Source organism: Anomalospiza imberbis, chromosome 6 (genome assembly GCF_031753505.1).
Source record: "Anomalospiza imberbis isolate Cuckoo-Finch-1a 21T00152 chromosome 6, ASM3175350v1, whole genome shotgun sequence".
Classification (NCBI taxonomy): domain Eukaryota; kingdom Metazoa; phylum Chordata; class Aves; order Passeriformes; family Viduidae; genus Anomalospiza; species Anomalospiza imberbis.
This window is the reverse complement of record NC_089686.1, coordinates 62,337,165-62,357,957: the sequence shown is the minus strand read 5'-3', so window position 1 is coordinate 62,357,957 and position 20,793 is coordinate 62,337,165. Positions and strand designations below refer to the sequence as shown.

The following is a 20,793-nucleotide window of genomic DNA, read 5'->3' as shown; positions in this document are numbered from 1 at the left end:
GGGATCATTTTCCTGACACACATTCTATCTTGTAATAACTATGCCTAATATACACAAAACTTACACTTCTTTTTCAATAACATAGGAAAGATTGGGCCGGGAACCAACATGATGTATAAGATGACTGTTAAGGAAGTATGATTTTAGAGGAGTTCTACAGCAAGTGCATGCTCTGCCAATTCTGTTTGCAGTAGTTGATAGTCAACAGTTTGGGGAAGACAGTTTTTTCCCTCTGTCTTGACTGTAATGAACAAACAATTGATTAAAATGACAATTTACTTATAGGACGACTATAAAGAAGCAACTCAGACTTATAAAAGGTAGAAAGGAATTGCTCCCTTCCACAGCTAACCTCAAATACAATGATGAAGGCCAGTCGTGCTGCCAGGACATGCCAAAACTGCAAAGTGAATTCATATGGAGTTGAACTCCACGGGGGGGCTCTGTAGTCTCTGTACCTGCAAAGCAAAGAGAAACCCAGTGAGTTACCCTGTGCTCTCTTGAGCAATTAATACTTTTGACATGGTCAAGCGGTCTCTAGCTCATCCCAGATCTGACTAAAAGGAGAGAAACTGAAGTGAAAGTAGACTTCAAGAGGAGTTAAAGTGCAAGGGAGAGCAACTGTCCAGAATACAGGCTATTAAATAAAGCTGTTTGTGAGACAGTACTTTTTGCTTCCAAAAGTCCAGAGCAAACAGTTTTTTTTACTGTTACAAAGCTGGAGTGTTAAGTGTGTTGATTCTAAATTGGTTCCTGTCTTTGCTTATAAACATTTGAGAGTGTCCAGACAAAGTTTGCATAAATGAAGTATGATTCTAATTTAAACTAATGCTCACTGCAAAACTAAGCAGGAGTGCACTCATGTCCTATTTAATTTTTATGCTGTATTTCTTATATTCATCTTGCATAACTGTTTGCAATCTCAACCTGGGTTAGAGAGGTAACAAAAATTTTAATTGTGTATTTTAATTTATTGACTTCAGAAAGCTTAACAAAATTAAATGAGGATTTTTACCCTTCTTGGCAGCTGGTAAAACTTTTAAATTAAACAATGCATAGAGACATGAAAGATAATGGCTTGCAAGAGTCCTACAAAAACTTCAAACATAAATTTCCAATATGTTAGCAGTGTATCTTCCCACACACTCTTTGCACCTGAGGCTGCCATGTTGAACAAACATGAACTCCAATGCTTTTGTGGGCAAAAAAGAAATGCCAGCAATTTCAGCACTTTTAATTTACTGTCTGCGTCAATGTCCACGCCTGTATTACAGTAAGTGAGAGCAAGGAAACGTACCGACAGTATCCTGAGTATCCCATCCCAAGTTCACTCAAATCAAATACTGACAAACTGCTGTTGACATATCCTTTTAAGCATCTGAAAGAAAAAGCCATATGGGCAGCACTTTCTTCATAAAGTGGCTATACAATAAACATCCTGTATATAAACATATTCTGCTATCAGATACTGTGAGCATAATACTTTATTTGCTTATCAGGACAAAAGCAATTCTAAAATTTCATGCAGAGAAGCAACGTTTAATGGACAAAAAGAATAACATCTGTTTCAGGTGTTTAAAAGTCTTTTTTCAGCACTTCTTATGGTTTTGCTTCTTACCTGCAGGGAGGTATAAACCAAAAATTGTTGCTACACTGTTTTAACTGTTTCATAAAATTACTGAACTTCGAAGAGCAGAATAATTTAACACCCTTGCAGAATTGGCCACCAATAATGCAGCATATCCAAAAAAATAACAGGTTTTATGAGTGTTCACCAACAGTAAAATGAACAGTGTATATATACCAAACAGTTCTATTAAAGGCAAAAATGTATTACTATTATTAAATACAGAAATCATATAAATATATTGATTTATGACTGTAAGCCTGAATTTTTTGCTGTTGCTTGAAAACCACAGACATGAAAGATATCCTATCTTCTTTGAAATCTGTCTTGTAACTTAACTAAAGCACATTTGAAAGTCAAAGAAGATTTAAGAAGAGATGCATAAGGAATCCTTTTATTATCTGGATCTTCAGGTTTGCTGTAATACCTCAAATCACTACTGACAAAAGAAGAAACAGAATTACATAGTTCTCTCTTAAATGGGTAGGGTGCATTAAGCACTAACATTTTTCTGATACTGTGGCTTTTCATCCTCTCCCACTACATTATTTTTGCCCTTAAACTCTCTTTTCCTGTGACAGCTCAGGAAGAGTAAATCACTATTTTTGGGAGCATATATGTGTGTTTGGGAATATACTGGGAGAAGACAGTATAGACCTACTGCAGAGAAGAGGAAACGCTTATCTAGAAAAGATCTGAAAACTGATGCAATGTACAGACTTTTTGCTCGCATTCAGAAGGGAAGAGATGATTTTCCACTTATATAAACAGCTATGTTGCAATCTCTTTGGAAGGGCTGACTTACTCGCACTTCTCAGCTGGGAAGGTTTGCACAGATGTAAAAGAAATGTATCTGACATATGCTATCATAGCAATACAGCAGTAAATTTTGCACTGAAAAATACATGTATATATAAAGAATATACTAATTACTTTTCTTGTCTGTACCCTTGATCTGTACAGGGACCATATTTGTATGCATAGACAAAACGTGGAATGTAATCAGAAGTAATGGCAATAACAAAGGCATTGGTGATGACAGCCAGAACTCCAATTCCTTCCAGAATTCCATACCAAATACCTAGAAACAAAAGAAACGTCAACAAAGTAGTCAGTTTTTCATAGTCATATTAAGTCATATAAAGTCATACTAGTGATAGTAATGTCATTATTAGTCATACAGTTTTCCTTTCTTGTTGAGAATGAGTTTTGAAACAGAAAAACTAGTCAAGATGAAGCCATGTCCCCACATTACAGCCACCACCCGTGCCACACAGCTGAAATCTTACAACAGGGCACACCCTACTGAGAAGATACAGCCAAGGAACAAAGGCATAACCATAATTTTTTGGTATAAAGGCCAAATAGGAGGTTCTGGAAAGAGGTTTCTTATTTAATTCCATTTTAAATTAAATGTTAATTCAGCCCTTTTATTTAATTTCTAAATTAATTTTAGACCTAGCGTTCCACAAATCAAAAGCTGGAAATACTTTTAGCCTGTTTTCAATATTCAAACGATTATGATTCTTTATTGTAAATGGGAAACAAACTTGAGGAATCCTCTTTGCAAAGCAACTAACTACCCTTTTGTTGCCGAAAAGGAAAGTCATCGCTGAAATCTGTTGGTTACGTTACCGTCTTGACACATGAAACACTTCAGGGGCTAAGCTGCTCTCAAGAGAAAAACCCAAAGAGATAGTAGCTGACAATGATGGCCATTAGCTTCTCTCACCTATATCTGTTGCTCTTGCAGGCATGGGTCTTCGCCACTGAGTGACAAACTTGTATGCATCTAACCTGATTTCTATGATGTTGTTGAGCAGTGCCAGGAGAGGTGCCAGGGGGAAGGCAGCAACAAAAATGGTGGTAAAGCCAAACTGTAAAACTAGACAGGCATTTCTGTGGTTAGAAATCAGAAAGTCAAAAAATCTTTTAACATGCAACATAGTTCTACCTTCTGAAGAAAACCAACACCTTCCAAATTTGCTCACCCATCTCTAAATATTCGTCCATTAAGCCATGGAGATTCATAGGTTGCAGATTCCAATCTTTTTCCCACTGAGGTAGAGAAATTTTATTCTCCATTGATTGCCCTCTTCTCTTCATTTTGCGTCGTGACCACCAATTCTGTAATAAACTTTATTAGATAAAGAGAGTATTAATGACTGTATCTGAGCAGAGATTTAAAATATGCTCTGGTACTGTTTTAAATTAGTGCGCCTATTTTGAACAGCATCTGGACGATGCTTAAATATTTTATGGAAAATTTTACATCATCATCTTAGATACAATGCAAAGAACTTATAAAAAGACCTCATAATTCTGCATTATAATGTTGATTGTCTTTAATGTAGCATGTTTGGCATTGTACAAATAAGCTGTTCAGAATATGGAACGTGCTTACATGAACTTTTTTATTTTGGTAAGATTTACCTGAATGACTAAATTAAAAAAAGAAAAAGAAAAAAATCATGCATAACAAGAACACTAAAATGTAAATAATGCTTTATTTCAATCCTGTAAAAGACAAACCAGGTCAGTGGAATTCAGTAAGAACGCCATAGTAAAATACACTGAATGGTAGAACACATACATTTTTGAACAAACCTAAAGATCTAGATGCTCAACAGAATATTTCTTTTCTTAAAGAAGGAAAAAGCCTTTAAAAAGGTGTTGCTGAATGCTGAAGGTGGAAATATTTAAGACGATTCTTCATGAAGCTGTGCAAAGATCTTTTCACAAAGTAGTTTTAAATATTAAGGAGATAGTAGGCTCATGAATTAAATGGTTATGAAAGTGAAAAATATTAGCCAGTACTGACACATGGACCAACTAAAGACTACTATTTGTTTCTAGATATTATGGAAAAGAGATTAAAGATGGGACATAACTTTCTTGTAAGTATTTTTATAAAAAGGCTGCTCTTTTTCTCAAGCTAATTTAGTGTTTGGCTCTTGATCTCTCTTGTTACTGAAAGAGAGTAGTTTGTTTGAAAGACAAACTATTGCCTATGTTGCCAACAGTGGTTTTGTCAAAATAAAACATTTATTTCCGTAACAGAATATAAGCATGTTCTAAAATAAATTTTAGAGACAAAGTTAACATCCTGCTTGGCTGAGAAGACAGGAAGCCTGGCAGTTCAAGGAGGTTTCTCAGTTTCAAAAATCCTCATTCCACAACACACAGTACACTGTCCCTCATGTGCAGAACAATTGCAATTGCATGTTGTAAGCAAAATCCTTTCTAACATATTTTCAAGGCTGAGACTTCAATTTTATCAATATTTGATGAACAATATTTTACTGGAAACATATTCTTTTAATTTCAAGAGAAGTGTAAGACTCTTAGCTCATTAATAATTTCAGAGGCTGAACATCTCTGTATTATGGTAGATGAAATCATAATAAACAACTGAGATGCTTAACATACCCTGAGAATCTCTATCTTAGAGCAGAAGTTAATGCTTTCCTTGGGAGTAAAGTGACAATATCTGAGGTGCAGTGAGTGAAGATATTCTCCAAACGTAAAACCATTTCTCCCTAGCACTGAATCATGCTGACATATATTTATTGTTTTTAAAATTAACTTTAACATCTGTACTTACGGATAGCCTAGTTCCATGAAGTTGTTCCACATTTGTTTTAAAACCATAATAACTCCCATTTGTAAGCACAGATCTATCAAGCAGCCACTAGGATGACACTGAAATGAAGTGGAAGAGATCAACAGCTAAAATCAGAGAACTCTATTTTTCATTTGTTCAGAGTGTAAATAAAAATTAAGTATGTATGTTGAAAAACACTAATCTCCACCTGCCAAAATATTCAAGGAAATGTTAATAAAATAAACATTAAGAGACTTCAGCTGAACAACCTTTTGACTTATGGTTAGATATTAGATGATATTGCCTAATATAAAGGTATGTGTGCTAGATATATATGATATAGACCATTTCACTTAGACCAGTAAGTACTTACTCATTTCAAAAAAATGGAGCAATATTTCATTTGCAATAATCTAAGTCTAAAGAAAGATTTACTAGCAGAATTTCTGGTACTGGTATGTTATCTATATTTATCTACCTATATGTATATACATACATACATATATATATATATATGCACTGCCATATTAAAATGTTAAGTAATTACAGAACTATTTTTCAATTAATTGACTACAAAGTTATGATATTTTACTCTGTGGCTACCAAGTTTCAGTAGAAGAAATCTGCTTTTCAGAGAAAAGAGGAAACTTCCCCATGCTGGTGATTTGCAATTCTAACATTCAAGTTAAATTTTGAAAATATTATTTTTCTCTTTTTAGAGTTCTATAGAATTACAGATTATTTTGGGTTGAATAAGGACCTCTTAAGATGATCTAATCCAAACTCCTGCAATAAGTATGGCCATTTTCAACTAGATGAGTCCCATCCAACCTGACTTCGAATGTTTCCAGGGATAAGACATGCATCATCTCTCTAGATAGCCTGTCCCAGTGTTTCACCATCCTAATAATAATAATTAAAAAAAAAATCTCTTCCTTACACCTGGTCTAAATCTAGCCTCTATTAGTTTAAAATCATTAATCCTTGCCCTGTCTCAACAGGCCCTACTAAAAGTTTGTCCCCTTCTTTCTTATAAACACTTTTAAGTACTGAAAGGCACTACTTAAGTCTCCTTGGAGCCTTCTCTTCTCCAACCTGAGTATCTTCAATTCAGCCTGCCTTCACAGGAGAGACACTCCAGCCCTCTGTTTCATTTTGTGGCACCCCTCTGGACCCATTCCAACAGGTCCATTCTTTTTCTGGGCTGGCAGAAATTTATCAAGTTGATTAAAAAGCTGATGGCTTTATATTTATATCCAAAAATTCCAAGTACCAGGAGATTCCAATCTTGTAGGACTCCCAGTGCTTGTGAGGTAAGGGACTATTACTGATGGCTTTTCCCCAAGGCAGAGGCAGAAAGAACTTGTGTGCCTTGGGCAGGGTCACTCAGCACACTGAAGAACACACAAGGAAAAACCCATCTCCTGTATCCTATCTTTCGCTATAAATAAGAGTTTAGTATTTGCTGCACTTGGAATAATAAAATCTTTAAACTGGGCCTCAGCCACTTCCTTTTTACTCACAGAAATACCACAGGAACACAAACCAGGACTGCTTACCTCTTCCAGCCTCCATCTGTTAAAAAGCTTGTTGTACTTTCCTGGGCGGCCTGCAAATCTGGAAAAGAAGATTTCTGTTTCTCAGTGAACATTCCAGAAACACTCTGTATCAGTAGGTGTTTCATAACATCCACTGAATTCAGGAAATATCAACAGAATAAATTGCACAGGCTTAAATCTGGTGTCCATGGGATATGTAAGTTTCAGAATGCAAACAAAGACCATCATTTTGCAAGGTTCTGTAGGTTCTGCAGGAATGTTAAGTGTGACCGTAACAAAATGGAACTGAAGATGAAGCAAGGTTAGATCTGTGCTGTACCTCATGCTCTAACCTAAAGATACGCACAAAAATTTGAGCCAGAATTTTTGCTTGTTACTCTTGTATAATGTTTGCCGGATCATATTTACTATTTACAGAAATGCATTCTTGGAAATGTAACTCAAGGGGAATAAACAAGAAAAGATCAATAAAGCCTATTAACACAGGGCTAAATACAGACCCACATCTAGGAAGTGGCTGTGTTTTCAAAAGTTCTGTATTCTTGTTTAGTAGGAAAGTCATGTACACCCTCATTAAAAAAGTAGATTTTTTACTCTCCAGTTTCATGAGTAATCATTTCAAGGGTCCAACCCTTACATACATTTAGAAATATTTAGCATTTTAATTATGCCCAGAAACCAACTAGTACCTAAACCTTACAGTTCAAACTGCCACTGTATTTTCTTCAAATCTATGAAATTAGTGAAGATTTTGAGTTCTGTGCAAATTTTCTTTTAAGTGCAATTGGCAAAGATAACTTACCTGCCAAGAAAAAAGGCGATGTAGAAGATGGAGCTGTTCAAGTTGACAAACTGAAAGAGGAACATTTTCAAGGCAAAGCTGTTTTCCCACTCGGATTCTGTTCTAGGGTGCTCTTCAGAAAGACACAATATACATTATATAAACAAAGATGAAACTGAGATATGCATAAGTTTGCTCACAAATCAATCAACACTAAGAAAACAAGTGATAGGTTTAAGTCATGGTGCCCCATCATGTTGCAATTAATTTCTCTGCATTGCCCCACCTCAGACTATGTTGTTTCTATATGGAAACTAGGAGATAGAAGCCCCTTAGTTCAGCATAAATCATAATACTATGGGAAGATACCTGTTTCACTTCCCTGAAAAAATATAGAAACAAGTGCAAATTTTTATCTTAAGATTAAAGGTGTCTTGATTCAAAAGAAAAAAATTCAACACAAAGAAACTCCACAAAACCAAACTAAATAACAACAAAATCCCAAAACAAACAAACAAACAAACAAACCCCAAACCAATCAATGAACCAAAACAACCCAATACCCCAAAAAACCTGAAAGCACTTGGAATCAGTAGAGCTGCCAAGGGAAGCAGAGGTGAAAGAGTCACCTAAAAGCTACTTGATTCCTGATCCAAGCTTCTCACCTTCTAAATACTTCTGTAAAACCTTTACTTCATCCTCAAGAGCTCCCTTTCATAATGCTTGTGTAGTGCCAGACAGTTTATAATTCAATGAGGAAAGGACAGAGGTCCTGTCTTGGCTTCTTTTGGAAAGAAACACAGGAATGTGTAGCAGGGCTACAAGCGTTCTGTGTGGGTCTGCACTGCCCTGGATAGCTTTCCTTAAGTCTGTAGAACATTATTTATGTCTGAATTAGAATTCGGTGATAATGTTTCCAAATTAATTCTTACAAAATCCATCTTTGATGGACATATCAAACTTGGAATATAGTACATTGGTGGAAGTTTTAAAGTATGTGAGTTGTAAAAGCATTTTATTTGTAAGTCTACACTGTCTGGATTTGTCAATTAAAATCTGTACTACTTAACTACTCTGGTCTACTGATGACTAAATTTGGATAGAAATATACTACAAGATTTATAAGGACAGCTGTTCCCAGAAGGATGTCCTCTTCTGATGTAAAAAAACCTTAGCAAGAAGAATAAGCTACCTATCTGAAACACCCAATGCTCCATATGATGTTATTTTCTTTCCCATTCTATGACCCATAACAATAAAAAACATTTTAAAAGGAATAGAAATAATTTTGATATGAAAGAATACTTTAAAATATTTTATTAATTCGAGTAAGCTGACTATAAATTCTGAATTTTTCTAGTCTGTTCTACTTCCTGTTAGGTGAAGCACTATAAAGTTTTGAGCATCTCATTTATTACTTTAACCAAAAGAGGGAGCTGTGGAATTTAAGCAGCCAGCTGGCATTTAACCAAGACAAGATCACTTGCATATTTTGACACGGACTAAAAGCGAGCATGTAAAATGAAACACTAAAGAGTAACACATTGACACAGCCAGAGATCTTAAATTCTGTCTTTGCGTTCTTGTTTTCTATAACCTAGAAAGCTTTCTGACTGTGACTGACTCACGACTAGAGGCTTCAGTATAAAATTTTAATGCTACAGAATTGGAGCTACTTTAAAATTAATGACTTAACATTTTTATCTGGGACAACTTAATCTTATCTTAACCCATTCTTTTCCATCTGAAAGATCAAATTAAAAATTAATAAAAAATAAAGCATTTGGGAAAAATAGAAAAAACCCTTTAGCGTGCTAAGAAAGAATAAATTTTGACTTTTGCTCGAAAATAAAATAACTATTTTTCAGTGTATACTATGAAACACTAAAAGTAGAAGCATAGGAATAAACTTCTTAGTTTTATTTTATTTCTGCAGTGAAATAATAATTTCTTTTCTTTCTGTGATATTTCTCACTTGCTTAGGGAAATGCCAGAAATGTACTTCATAGATGCAGTTTTCTTTAAAACACTTCTTTAAAGGTAAATAAAGTAGTATACTATAAAGGTATATGCCACAGCCAGCAAGAACCACACCACTAGTAAAGAATTACCTACCTAAGTCTGTCAGGAGATAGGCAACCTTTTCATACACCTAAAGAAGAAATGAAACGGTGTAAGTACAGGACATCCTGGCTGTTGTGGTGACAAATCCACAATGAAAACAAGCATCAAAAGCATGGTATTCTCTTGCTCTATAGCACCAAGGCATCGCAGTACAGTTCTCCTTTGCATGAATACAAACACTGGCTGAGGATATCAGCCTTGTACTGAAAGCTTTTCTCTCTATATAGTGACTATCTCCAGTCTTTATTTTAAATGTCATTTAGCCCCAGGCAGTTGCCAACTCTGAAATGTATTTCCTTGAGTATACACTGATATCACAGCTGCATTTTAATAAGAAGTCATTAATCAAAATCAACCTAGAAACCAAATTCTCAGTCCAGAAAATAATGTAGTTCCAATTAGAAATCTATTGAAAAATGCGATATTAAAAAAATACAAATGAAAAGCAGCAATCTGTGCCCCTGTAACCTGGTGACATAAGCAAAGATGTGCAGTGACAAATTAAGGAGGAATTAGAGAAAAACACTAACAAACATTGTATCAGAGGAGGAAAATCCACTGCAATACTAGCTTCATACACTGCTACATGAAAAAGCATGAACATGTATATAATATCTAATACACGGTTAACTCAGTAAGCTTGTAAAAATCACTCCTTTAAATTATTGCTCCTTTAGAAGAACAGAAGACTTACAACATTGAGTGACATGATGATCATAAAATTGATACAGACTCCAGTGCCAGATGTTGCAAACTGCCAGTACTTCTTGATGAAATACCACTTGAAAGAGGCAAACTGCTCCATGGCTACCAGCCGATACACCACAACTGCAAACACTGCAGTAAGGACCAGTGAAATCTACAGATATGTATTTATGAGTAGAGGTATTAGAACAAAATAATATCCACTGAAATAATAAAACAAGTGTTTTAAAGATTGATATTTGTTTTGGAGAGCAGAATTTGAGAGAACAAAAAACCAAGATGAGTTAAAACATTTCTTTACTATTCTTTTCCAATATAACTATATTCCATCTTGTGAAACAAAGAGATCCCTGAAGAACCAGTAAGACAATCAGTTTTGCCTCTATTACGTAAATCCACTAATCTTAATGAATGCACTCATGCTGAGTTACTATTTACATCAGAATACGATGAAATACAATACAATAGTTGTAATATTATTAAACATCACCATGAAGAATATTCCTGAGACAGACACCATCAGTCGACTGAGCTTATCAGGGAAAGGTTGAAAAGGTTCAGGTTTTCCTGTGATGGGATTTACTCTTTCCACTTGGGAATATTTAGCTTCAAACTGGGGACGCAGCTCTTCCTGGAACGACAGGGTGGATTCCATTTACAATATTGCTTATTTCCCTCAAGAATCAGACACACGTGTGCTCCCAAGTAGGACATTATACTGATATGGATGATTTTTTATAATGCTACAACTCAAACACCTAAATAATTTGCTCTTTTGAAAATCCTTGGAAGCAGTGCCAGAGAGCAAGAAAGAACAGAAACCCCAGGAGCCTTCCCCACTATGTGAGGGTGTTAAAAAGAATCATGGGTCACACTGCCGACTTAGACACGAGATTGTCTGTGAAAATTGATAGCACAACTACAAATTAGGGCCAGTTATAATGGTGTTGTTTGTGTTATGAGAGCATTTATTAAAAATAGCCACCAGCTTCTATCTACTCATCCATGGAAAGCTGTAAAATAAGTGAAGTCTATTGACTTAAGCTGCAACTAAATCACAAATATAGATAAATTACAGCTATGCTAGCTAGAGATTGATGGAATAAAAAAAAAATTATTATTGCTGATGCTGATAGCAGAATGTTCAGGGATCAGCTATGCCTCTCCAAGGATACAAAATCTAGTTTCTGTCTTGCTGCCTGTTTTGATTCTATTTTTATGCAGGATCAGGAATTTCCAGAACCAGAAACCATGGAACTGAAAGGTTCCATGAAGCTCCTGTCCTCTTTCCGGGTTGTATTTGCACTCAGGTTTTCCAAGGACACTTTTAATAAATGTAGAATTATATTTGGAATTATAATATTAGTTGGAAAAGACAAAGTATCCTTGTACAATCTCAAGTATACCTTTGCATTCTGCAACTAGTGCTATAAATACAAATATGATCTGAATGATGAACTCAGATGACTGACATACAATATGGACTGATATTGAGACTTTAACCATGCTGATAGCAAGGCTTTACATGTTTACTTCTGTTTCTTCTTACCTCCTCATCTTCCCAGTCTATGAGGTCCCAATCATAAGTCAGTACAGCTCTCCGTCTTTTCCAAAACTCTAGAAAGACTGTTGCTGTGGAAAACAACTGTAATTTAACTACAGGGGGGAAAACAGGGCCATGCAGCTCTTAAGAAAACCAGCAATGTAGCATGTCATTAGCCACTTTCTGACAGTTTTCCTCATAGAATCTGAAAACTCTAAGTAGCTTCATGATAATCCCTGTTAAATTTAAAACACTATTTAACAATGTTTATCTAAGAATCATATTTTTGTTGTCTGCAGTAGCTGTACAGAGATAGGTACATGTCAACATGAGACACTGCCATCCCTTTAAATTCATCATTTTGCTGTTCATTTTATCCAAAACATAGAATCTTCTCTTGAAGAACCAAGGAAACACATACACAATGATATCTATTAATAAAGAGCCAAGAACAATCCCATTTTATTCAGTTCAAATAAGACAATCTCACTTCTTTCCCAGCTATACAGTTTTATACTGCAGCAGTTTTGCTACTAGAATAATTCTTTAGACAATTATTTCTAATCTAGGTGTGAGACCATAATCAGATTGTCCATGTACTTAGGGGTTTTGATAATATAATTATAACTAATAAATAACTCCAAATTTCCAAAACACTGTAGTCTGCCACTGAGGATAAGACATCTTGTCTAGGGTGTGATTCCTGACAAAACATAGAATTGTCCAATTGTTCCTTGGAAAAATCACGATTTCAAATAGGAAGAAAGAAAATTTGCTTCCTTCTAGAAAGCCAATTGCTCAGAAGAAAGATTTCTAACTCAAAATAAACAGCATGGCTACATATTCCTACCTTTATCTACATTTTTGTACTATGTTTAATATATTTTTGGGTTTCTATACATAATTGAGACATAATTATTTATCATAATTAGTTATAAATACTATACTTATATCAATATAATTATACATTACTTATTTATATAATATACGCTCTTCACATTGCTCTTAACAGTGTTATATACAAAGCAGCTAAGCAGGGGATAATACACAACTCAATAAAAAAACCCACACTAACAAATTAATAAAACTAATCCTTGCTCTCTCTGCCCCTTGCCCAAAACAAACAACCAAGAAAAATTTCAAAAAAACCCCCAAAAAACCAAAACACAAACCCTCTATAAAACCACTCATTAGAAAAAAGTGTAAAAAAGTAGGAGAGGCTTGAAGAAAAAAGAAATAGTTACTTTTTCCAGGTATAAATTTCCTTCATTCAGGTGGTGAAGTACTCACATAGATGGACATCCAAATAATTAATGATGCTGAAGAATAACTTACTATAGAATTTACTGTGCTGTCAAATGAGAGCTCATGTGTGGGAGTTAAAAACTGGATGATCCCAATCTGTTTCATATATTGAAAAAATACCCCTCACCAAAACCTCACTGAACAACAGAGGCTGAACAGCAGACCTACTACAATCATGTGACTTCAAGGTGAGGTTTTCTCATTCTTCTCCATCTAACATTTGAAAAATTAACCCCTAATACACAGTTTCCAGTTTTGTATTGCAAAAGAAGTTTGCACACAAATTCAGCCTCATTCATAACCTCTGGACTGATTTAGTTTTAAATTTGCTCCTGGCAGCAGTCATATGACACTCACTGCTCAAGGCCACAAAATATTATCCATGAAATTTGCAGGTTAATTGTAAAAATTCTAATTCTTCACAAGGGAGCATAAATCTTTCGCATGCTCTTAGAATTGCTGTCTGCCCAGAAAACACTGCCTTGACAATATAATCCATGTATGTTTCATTACCTCACTCCACAGCAAAGTGGTTTTGAAATTATTCCCTTCTGAGTATGAGGTCTGTTTATAGAACCATGGAATTTTCTTACAAAAATAAGCTTTTGTTCCAGAATCATGAAATGGGTAAGACTGGAAGGATCACCAGGTCTAACCTCCCTGCTTAAGAAGGGCCAGCCAAGAGCACATGGCACAGGATTGCATCCAGGCAGTTCTTGAATATGTCCTGTGAGGGAGACTCCACAACCCCTCTGAGCAAGCTCTTCCAGTGCAAGCAGGAGAGAAGTCCTTCTTCTCGTTCAGGTGAAAATTACTGTGCATTAGTTTCTGCTCATTGCATCTTGTCCTGTTTTTTGGCACTGAGCAGATAATGGCTCCATCCTCTTAACACCCTCCCTTCAGATACTTAGATATATTGATGAGATCCCCTCTCAGTCATCTCTCCTAAAGGATGAACAGGCCCGGTTCCTTCAGCCTTTCCTGTTAAGAAAGATTCTCCAGCCACTTAACCTTCTTCATAGCCCACCACTGCAACCACTCAAGGAGCTCCTTGTCTTCCGTGAAATGAGGAGCCCAGAGCAGGACACGGTACTCCAGGTGTGCCTCACCAGGGCTGAGCAGAGGGGCAGGATCTCCAGCCTCGACCTGCTGGCAACGCTCTCCCTAATGCACCCCAGGATCCCCTTGGCCTCATTGCCCACAGGGCACGCTGCTGGCCCACGGACAATTTGTCATCTACCAGGACCCCCAGCTCCTTTTCCACAGAGCTGCTTTCCAGCAGGTCAGTCCTCAGCCCGTGCTGGTGCATGGGGTTGCTCCTCCCCAGGCGCTGGACCCTGCATTTCCCACTGTTGAATTTGACACAGTTCTTCTCTGTCCATCTCTCCAGCCTGTTGGGGTCCCTCGGAAGGGATGCACAGCACTCTGGGGCCATTTCTCCCATCTTTGTGTCATCAGCAAACTTGCTGAGGGCACATCTGCCCCTTTGTCCAAGTCATTGATGAGTAAGTTAAACAATACTGGGACCAGTGTAGAGCCCAGGGGATACCACCAGCGGCAGGCCTCCAGCCAGCCCCTGTGCCACTGATTACAGGTCTCTGGGAGGTGCGGCTGACTGGTAAGTAGCTTCCTGGATCCCCCTTCTTTTTCCTGCTTGAAGGCTGGGATGACATTGGCTTTCTTGCAGTCTTTAGGCACCTCTCCTGATCACCAAGACCCTTCAGCGATGTTTGTGAACAGCCTAGCTAGGGTGTCTGCCATCTCTCTCAGCACTCGTGGATGCATCCCATCAAGGCCCATGTACTTGTGGATGTCAAGTTTGTCTAAGTCTTCTCTAACCCAATTGTGCTTGAACAAGCACCCTGGGCATCTGGGACAGAGATTCCTGAGGGCTGGTCACATCAGGGAAGACCAATGCAAAGAAGAAGCTCAGCAGCTCTGCCTCTTCTGTGTCTTCAACTACAAGGGCCTCCCCTCCATTTAGTAATGGGCCACATGATCCTTTGTTTTCCTTTTGTTATGGATAAGCCTTTGAATAAGCCTTTCTTTTTGTCCTTTACATCCGTGAACAGATTTAATTCCAGATGGGCCTTGGCCTTCCTTGCTCCATTTCTACTAACTCTGATCACCTCTTCAGATGCATTCCAAGTGACCTGACCCTGCTTCAATCTCCTGTGTATTTCCTGCTTATGCTTGACAGGAATTCTTTATTTATTCACACAGGTCTTTTGACCGCTTTGACTGATTCCTTTCTCATTGGGAATCATCATTTTTGAGCCTGGAGAAAGTAGTCTTTGAATATCAACCAGCTCTCTTAGACCTCTCTTCCCTGCAGGGACTATTCTCATGGGATTTTTCCAAGAGATCCCTAAAGAGGCTAATTGTAGGTCACCTGAATATCATGGTTGTAATTTTACTTGCTGCCTTGCTTCCTCTTTATCCAGTACTGAACTTCACAATCACATGATCCCTGCAGCCAAGGCTGCTCCCAACCTTCACATTTCCAACAAGACTTCCCTGTTTGTTAAGTATGAGGTCAAGCAACATGCCACTTCTTGGGGAATCCTCTACTACCTGCTTTCCAGGAACCTTCTGGACTGTTTGTGCTTCGCTGTGCTGCTTCTCCAGCAGATGTCAAGGTAGTTAAAGTACCTCACAAGAACCAGTGCTCTGACTGTGAGGCTGCTTCAAGCTGTCTACAGAAGACCTCATCTACTTTTTTCTCCTGATCAGCTGGCCTGTAGCAAACACCCACAACGGTGTCACCCTTATGAGTTACCCCCTTTATCCTGACCCATAAGTTCTCGACTTACTCCTCCATCTACCCCAAGTCAGAGATGAATACATTCCAAGTCTTGTCTCACACAGGACAACTCTGACACCATGTCCTTTCCTGGTCTGTCTATCCTAAACAGTGTGTAATCCTCCGTGGCAACATTCCAGTCACGTGAGCTATCCTACAACATCTCCATCAGCACACTGAGATAAATATTGCAATTGATATTGATCAAGATGAGATCAATTTTGTTGATCAGCAATATTATTTTAGGCAATCCTTATGTCATTAACACTTGGGTTTCCAGCATCAACACGTGGTAAATTAGTGAGATTTCTATTGTATAACGCTAACTTCCTTTACCAACTTATTTGGGTCTTCAATAAGTAACTTGGTTTGGTTAAATAACATCAAAAACAAAAGTGAATTTCTTGCAGGTTCTGTATAAAATAAACTTTGAACTCAACACTATGCAACCCTCCTGTGTAATGACTCTCATTTTTCTGCTTGCAAGACTACAATGGAACAGAAGCAATACTGAGGCTGGAGAAGTAAAAGAAACCAGTAAAAGAAATAGTTCAATTACAAAAAACCATCAGTCTCCAGTGCAACTAACAGCACAGAGATTTGTTCTGCATATGACTACCACAAGTCCTTCTACTGCACCAGCAGGTGCCAGTGTCAAAGAGAATGTAATGCAAAGAACAGAAATGATCAGTGGGGCAACAAGAATATCCCTGAGGTCCTCTGATGGCACCACCTTCTCTTCAAATGTGTCAACAAAATGGAATAAATAACTCAGCCACAAACATCCCCAGAAGCTCAATGTCTTTAGCGACATTCAGAATAACAGGTGACTTTTCTGAAGTGACCAAATGTGCCGCAGCTGCATCTCCTTCCACAGTGACACCAAGTCATTCCACAGTCATCTATACTACCCTTGGGGCTTTAGTGCTCCCAGTAGTAACTCTGCAATCAAACCCACCACGTTGCTCCCCATCGGTGTCATTCTGACATCACTCATGGTGAAGCAGGACAGTCCTACCCCAAGTTTCAACCCCATTCAGCAGACAACAAAGCTAAATCATGATTCCAGCAACCCTTCTATTGCACCACCAAAAGATGCCAATGCAGGTAAGGATCTAACTAAAATCCAAGTGGTTTAATAAAATTATAATGCTGAAATAAAACCTTTTGTTAAATTGAACTGGAGGCTTTATGAGACATGTGAACTTACAAGTGACCTAGTACAAACTAAAACTAAAGCTCACCCAAGGTAACACATGTATTTTTCAAATTATTTACTCTTTAATTAATTATTTAACACTTCCCAGAGTGGGAGAACCTAGTGACAGGCATTGCCTATTTTCACTGGAATGGACCTTCAATGCAGATGTGTAGAATATAGATTTAAAATATATAGCACATCAACTTACTAAAGTTCAGAAATTTTTGTAACCAAAGATGACTTCTTATAAACACTTCCAAACCACTTCCAAAGGAATTACTCATTGTGCATTTAATTACCAAGTTAAGTATGCGTGGGAAAACAATGGAACATAAAACTGTCATTGCACTTTTCTATCCTGTTATTCTGAATCAGGTCTTCTGGAACAGAAAAGATTAGAAGGCACAGTGATTTTTTGCATTAATTAGCTTTCAAGCTTTTAACACAGGACTGAAAGTACAGTTTGTACTAAGAACTGAAGGACTATCAGACTTTCATGTTTCCCATCATAGTTAATACGTAGCTAATAATTACAAGGCACCTGATTTTTAGATAACATCAACTGAAAAGGAAAGAGAGTTGGAGAGCAAGTTCACTTCCAAGAAAAACCGAATACCCTGAAGAAAGGTTTCATGAAACTGGAGGGAAAATCTTGAAGAAATGCATTTATTCTGGTAATTGAACAGATGCATGTTCAATTACCATTACTGAATTTTTAGCTTTGCATACACAAAAACTGAAATTCAGAGGCTGCAATTTTAACTGCTGGCTTAAATGCTTACAAATAATTGCATTCAAAGAATGATTACTGTTTATTTATTCAATTAAAAAATAGTGGTTGATACAGTAATTAAACCTCTTTATTTGACTAAAAACTCATTTAGCTGCCTTTTTATTTTTCCTGAACCTTGGTTATTCCCCAAACCTCAAAGATGGAGATGTCTGTTTTCAGTTACAAAGGCAGAAAAAGTTTCTGCAGGAAGGCTGGTTTACTCATAGCTTGCAAAGTGTTTCAGATCCTTGCTGAAAAGTCTCACTCACTGGTTTTATAGATTTATTATAACCATTCAACTGTTTCATCTTTGTTTCTTTTTCTCCCAGACAAAAACAACAAAGAAGAAGTAATAGCTGGCATCTTTGTAGGAGCCATTTTAGGATCTGTATTAATTGGCCTGGCTGGATATTTTATAGGTGCTACGAAGAGGCCTGAGTCATTTTCCCACAGATGGCTCTACGATGACACAAGGAGTGACCCAGGTAAGGAACAATACAAGTGTTTTGCATAAGAACATTTCTAATTCCTGCACAGGGCTGCTTAAATAGTCTTGTCTTACTGAATTATTAGGATATCATTGACTCCTGCCAAATTAGCTTTCAACTGACATTAATTTATTGTTTTTAAATTTTAGCTTAACCAATATGCCTCTTAACTCTGTATCTCCTCCTTACACATTATTTTTTTACCTCTGAAATATCAGGAAATTCATACCCAGTATCACCAAACCTGTTCAAAGGATTGTGGGCAAGTTTAAAACTATAGCTCAAAAGCTCTCCCAAACCTTATTAACTGAAAAAAAAAGCTAGACCCTTTAGTTATCCAAAGTCAATTACAAAATTAAGGATGAAGCTACCTACATCTGTTTTCAGAAGTTAAAATACTTTTAAGAGGTTCAAAAAAATGACTGCTTTTGTCTTCTCTATGAGTATATAAAAACGTGTATTGAAGTGCAATCATAGTCCAAACATCTATATCATGTTCCTGGACCTTATTTTTAAATGTTTAAACAAATACTGAGAAGCCAAACACACCTTTTTTCTCACAGAAAATAAAATCAAAATAAATTTCAGCAATATGCTCTTTCCAGCTTAAAAGAAAGAGCTGAAAGCTGCCAGAGCATCAGATTAGGAATCAGCTTTGAAAGTTGACCACCCATGCGGAATGGATGTTGCTAGAAGGACATGAGTTATCTTCAGAAAATCATGAATCAGGGCCCTGATATTTGCTCTCCCGTATGTCAGAAAGCAATTAACTGGACTTATGTGTGAGGGACTGCTGAATTAAATCAAGAGATTCAAATCTTTCAAGTCACATATAAAAAGAAAAATTGTGTTATTGCTTCAGTTCTTCACTAAGACAACTCTCTTGAACCATATGATAAGAGTCAGAGGTGTCTCAGAGCAGACAAGACATAGGAAGACAATGCAGGGTGCCCATCTGATGGCATTCCAATGGCTGACATCACACTATCCCACCCTTCATTGCAATGCTTGCTTCACATTACATTCTTGCCTGTTATCTATACCCTTTTCATTTTTTCCAAAACAACTGGGCTGTTGTTACCTTACAGCCATTGCTGTTCAAACAATGTCTTGTAAAGTAAGGAAAAATCATAAGATACACCAATATACAACAGGCAGGGCTCAGCAGCAGAGCACCACTCTTCTACTTTGTAATTAAATGATCAACCTCTGCTTTTCATGGAAGGATTTTATACTTGCTTTTTAGAAACAATATAGAAAAATAGCACCCAGGTAAGATTCTGCTTTGTGTAGCTTTGGTCAACAATGTAACAAAGAAAAATTTGTCTAGGACTACAATGATATTTTAGTATCAATAAAAAAACATCCTCAACTTCACTACTTTGAAGTGAAACTATCCTAATATAATTTCTATCTGATAAATGACTCAGGTCATTATTTTCCATAATTTACATTTCTACCTTCTTCAGTGAATATGCCAAGATGGATTAGGTTTAATTGGATTATTTAATTTGGATTACTTGAAGTTTGCTGGGGAAAATGGAATTACTGAGTAAAATGAGCTACATCTAACCTTTGACTACATGACAGCAATTTAGTATCACTATCAATGGGAAAAAAGATGACAAGCTTCTATTCCTCTGTCAAACTGATCTGTTGTTTGAATTGCAGGCTAGATCTGCAGAAATTATTTAAAGTGTGTCAGTACAGATTAGATAGAAGAAATACTTAACAAGAGAGGAAAGGCATTATCTCTGATGCATATATAGGTATTCTAAAAAGCATGGTCCAGTTCTGTCCAGCTAAAGAGTAAAATTATGGCACTATAATGCAAATAATTGCACAGCTTATCTGTTTGCAATTACAAGGCGTGTCTAAATAGAAAGAGAGAATATGTAAAAGGAAGAATTGTAAAGGGATAGAATAAATAAAATAAAATGCAGAGAACACTACCCATGTGGGATATGTCCTTGTTATTATGCTCTGCTAAAACGCTTTAATTAGTGTGGAGACTGTGGATGACACTGATGGAATGGAATTATCTCACTGTCTGTGAATGTTGCAATGACATTTTATTCAGTATGTGAGTAAATTACATGGATATACACCCCAGAGAGAAACTATGTCAGTCATACTGAATATGGGCAAAACAGGTATTTAGTTAAAATATTAAAGATTTCAGTCCATATAGGCAATCTTGCCTTTTTTTTTTTTTGAGGTCAGTAATAAAAAAAGTGTATGTCCCATCAATACCAGAACCTGATTTCTAACATAGTATCCA

At 36.8% G+C, this 20,793-nt stretch overlaps 1 protein-coding gene across 5 annotated transcripts in view; it reads right to left on the bottom strand.

Annotated features, from left to right (window-relative positions):
* The window catches only part of ANO3 (anoctamin 3), a 133,008-nt gene that overhangs the window by 3,733 nt on the left and 108,482 nt on the right, over positions 1-20,793 (bottom strand). For all 5 annotated transcript variants that reach the window (XM_068194827.1, XM_068194826.1, XM_068194829.1 and 2 more), the window contains 12 exons: positions 11,950-12,032; positions 10,891-11,031; positions 10,390-10,554; positions 9,687-9,723; positions 7,593-7,704; positions 6,791-6,848; positions 5,232-5,329; positions 3,619-3,764; positions 3,360-3,512; positions 2,561-2,708; positions 1,298-1,378; positions 353-458 (listed from right to left, as the gene is read on the bottom strand). In XM_068194827.1, the coding sequence (XP_068050928.1) occupies positions 353-458; positions 1,298-1,378; positions 2,561-2,708; positions 3,360-3,512; positions 3,619-3,764; positions 5,232-5,329; positions 6,791-6,848; positions 7,593-7,704; positions 9,687-9,723; positions 10,390-10,554; positions 10,891-11,031; positions 11,950-12,032 (1,328 nt within the window). The remainder of the gene's footprint in view (positions 1-352; positions 459-1,297; positions 1,379-2,560; positions 2,709-3,359; positions 3,513-3,618; positions 3,765-5,231; positions 5,330-6,790; positions 6,849-7,592; positions 7,705-9,686; positions 9,724-10,389; positions 10,555-10,890; positions 11,032-11,949; positions 12,033-20,793) is intronic.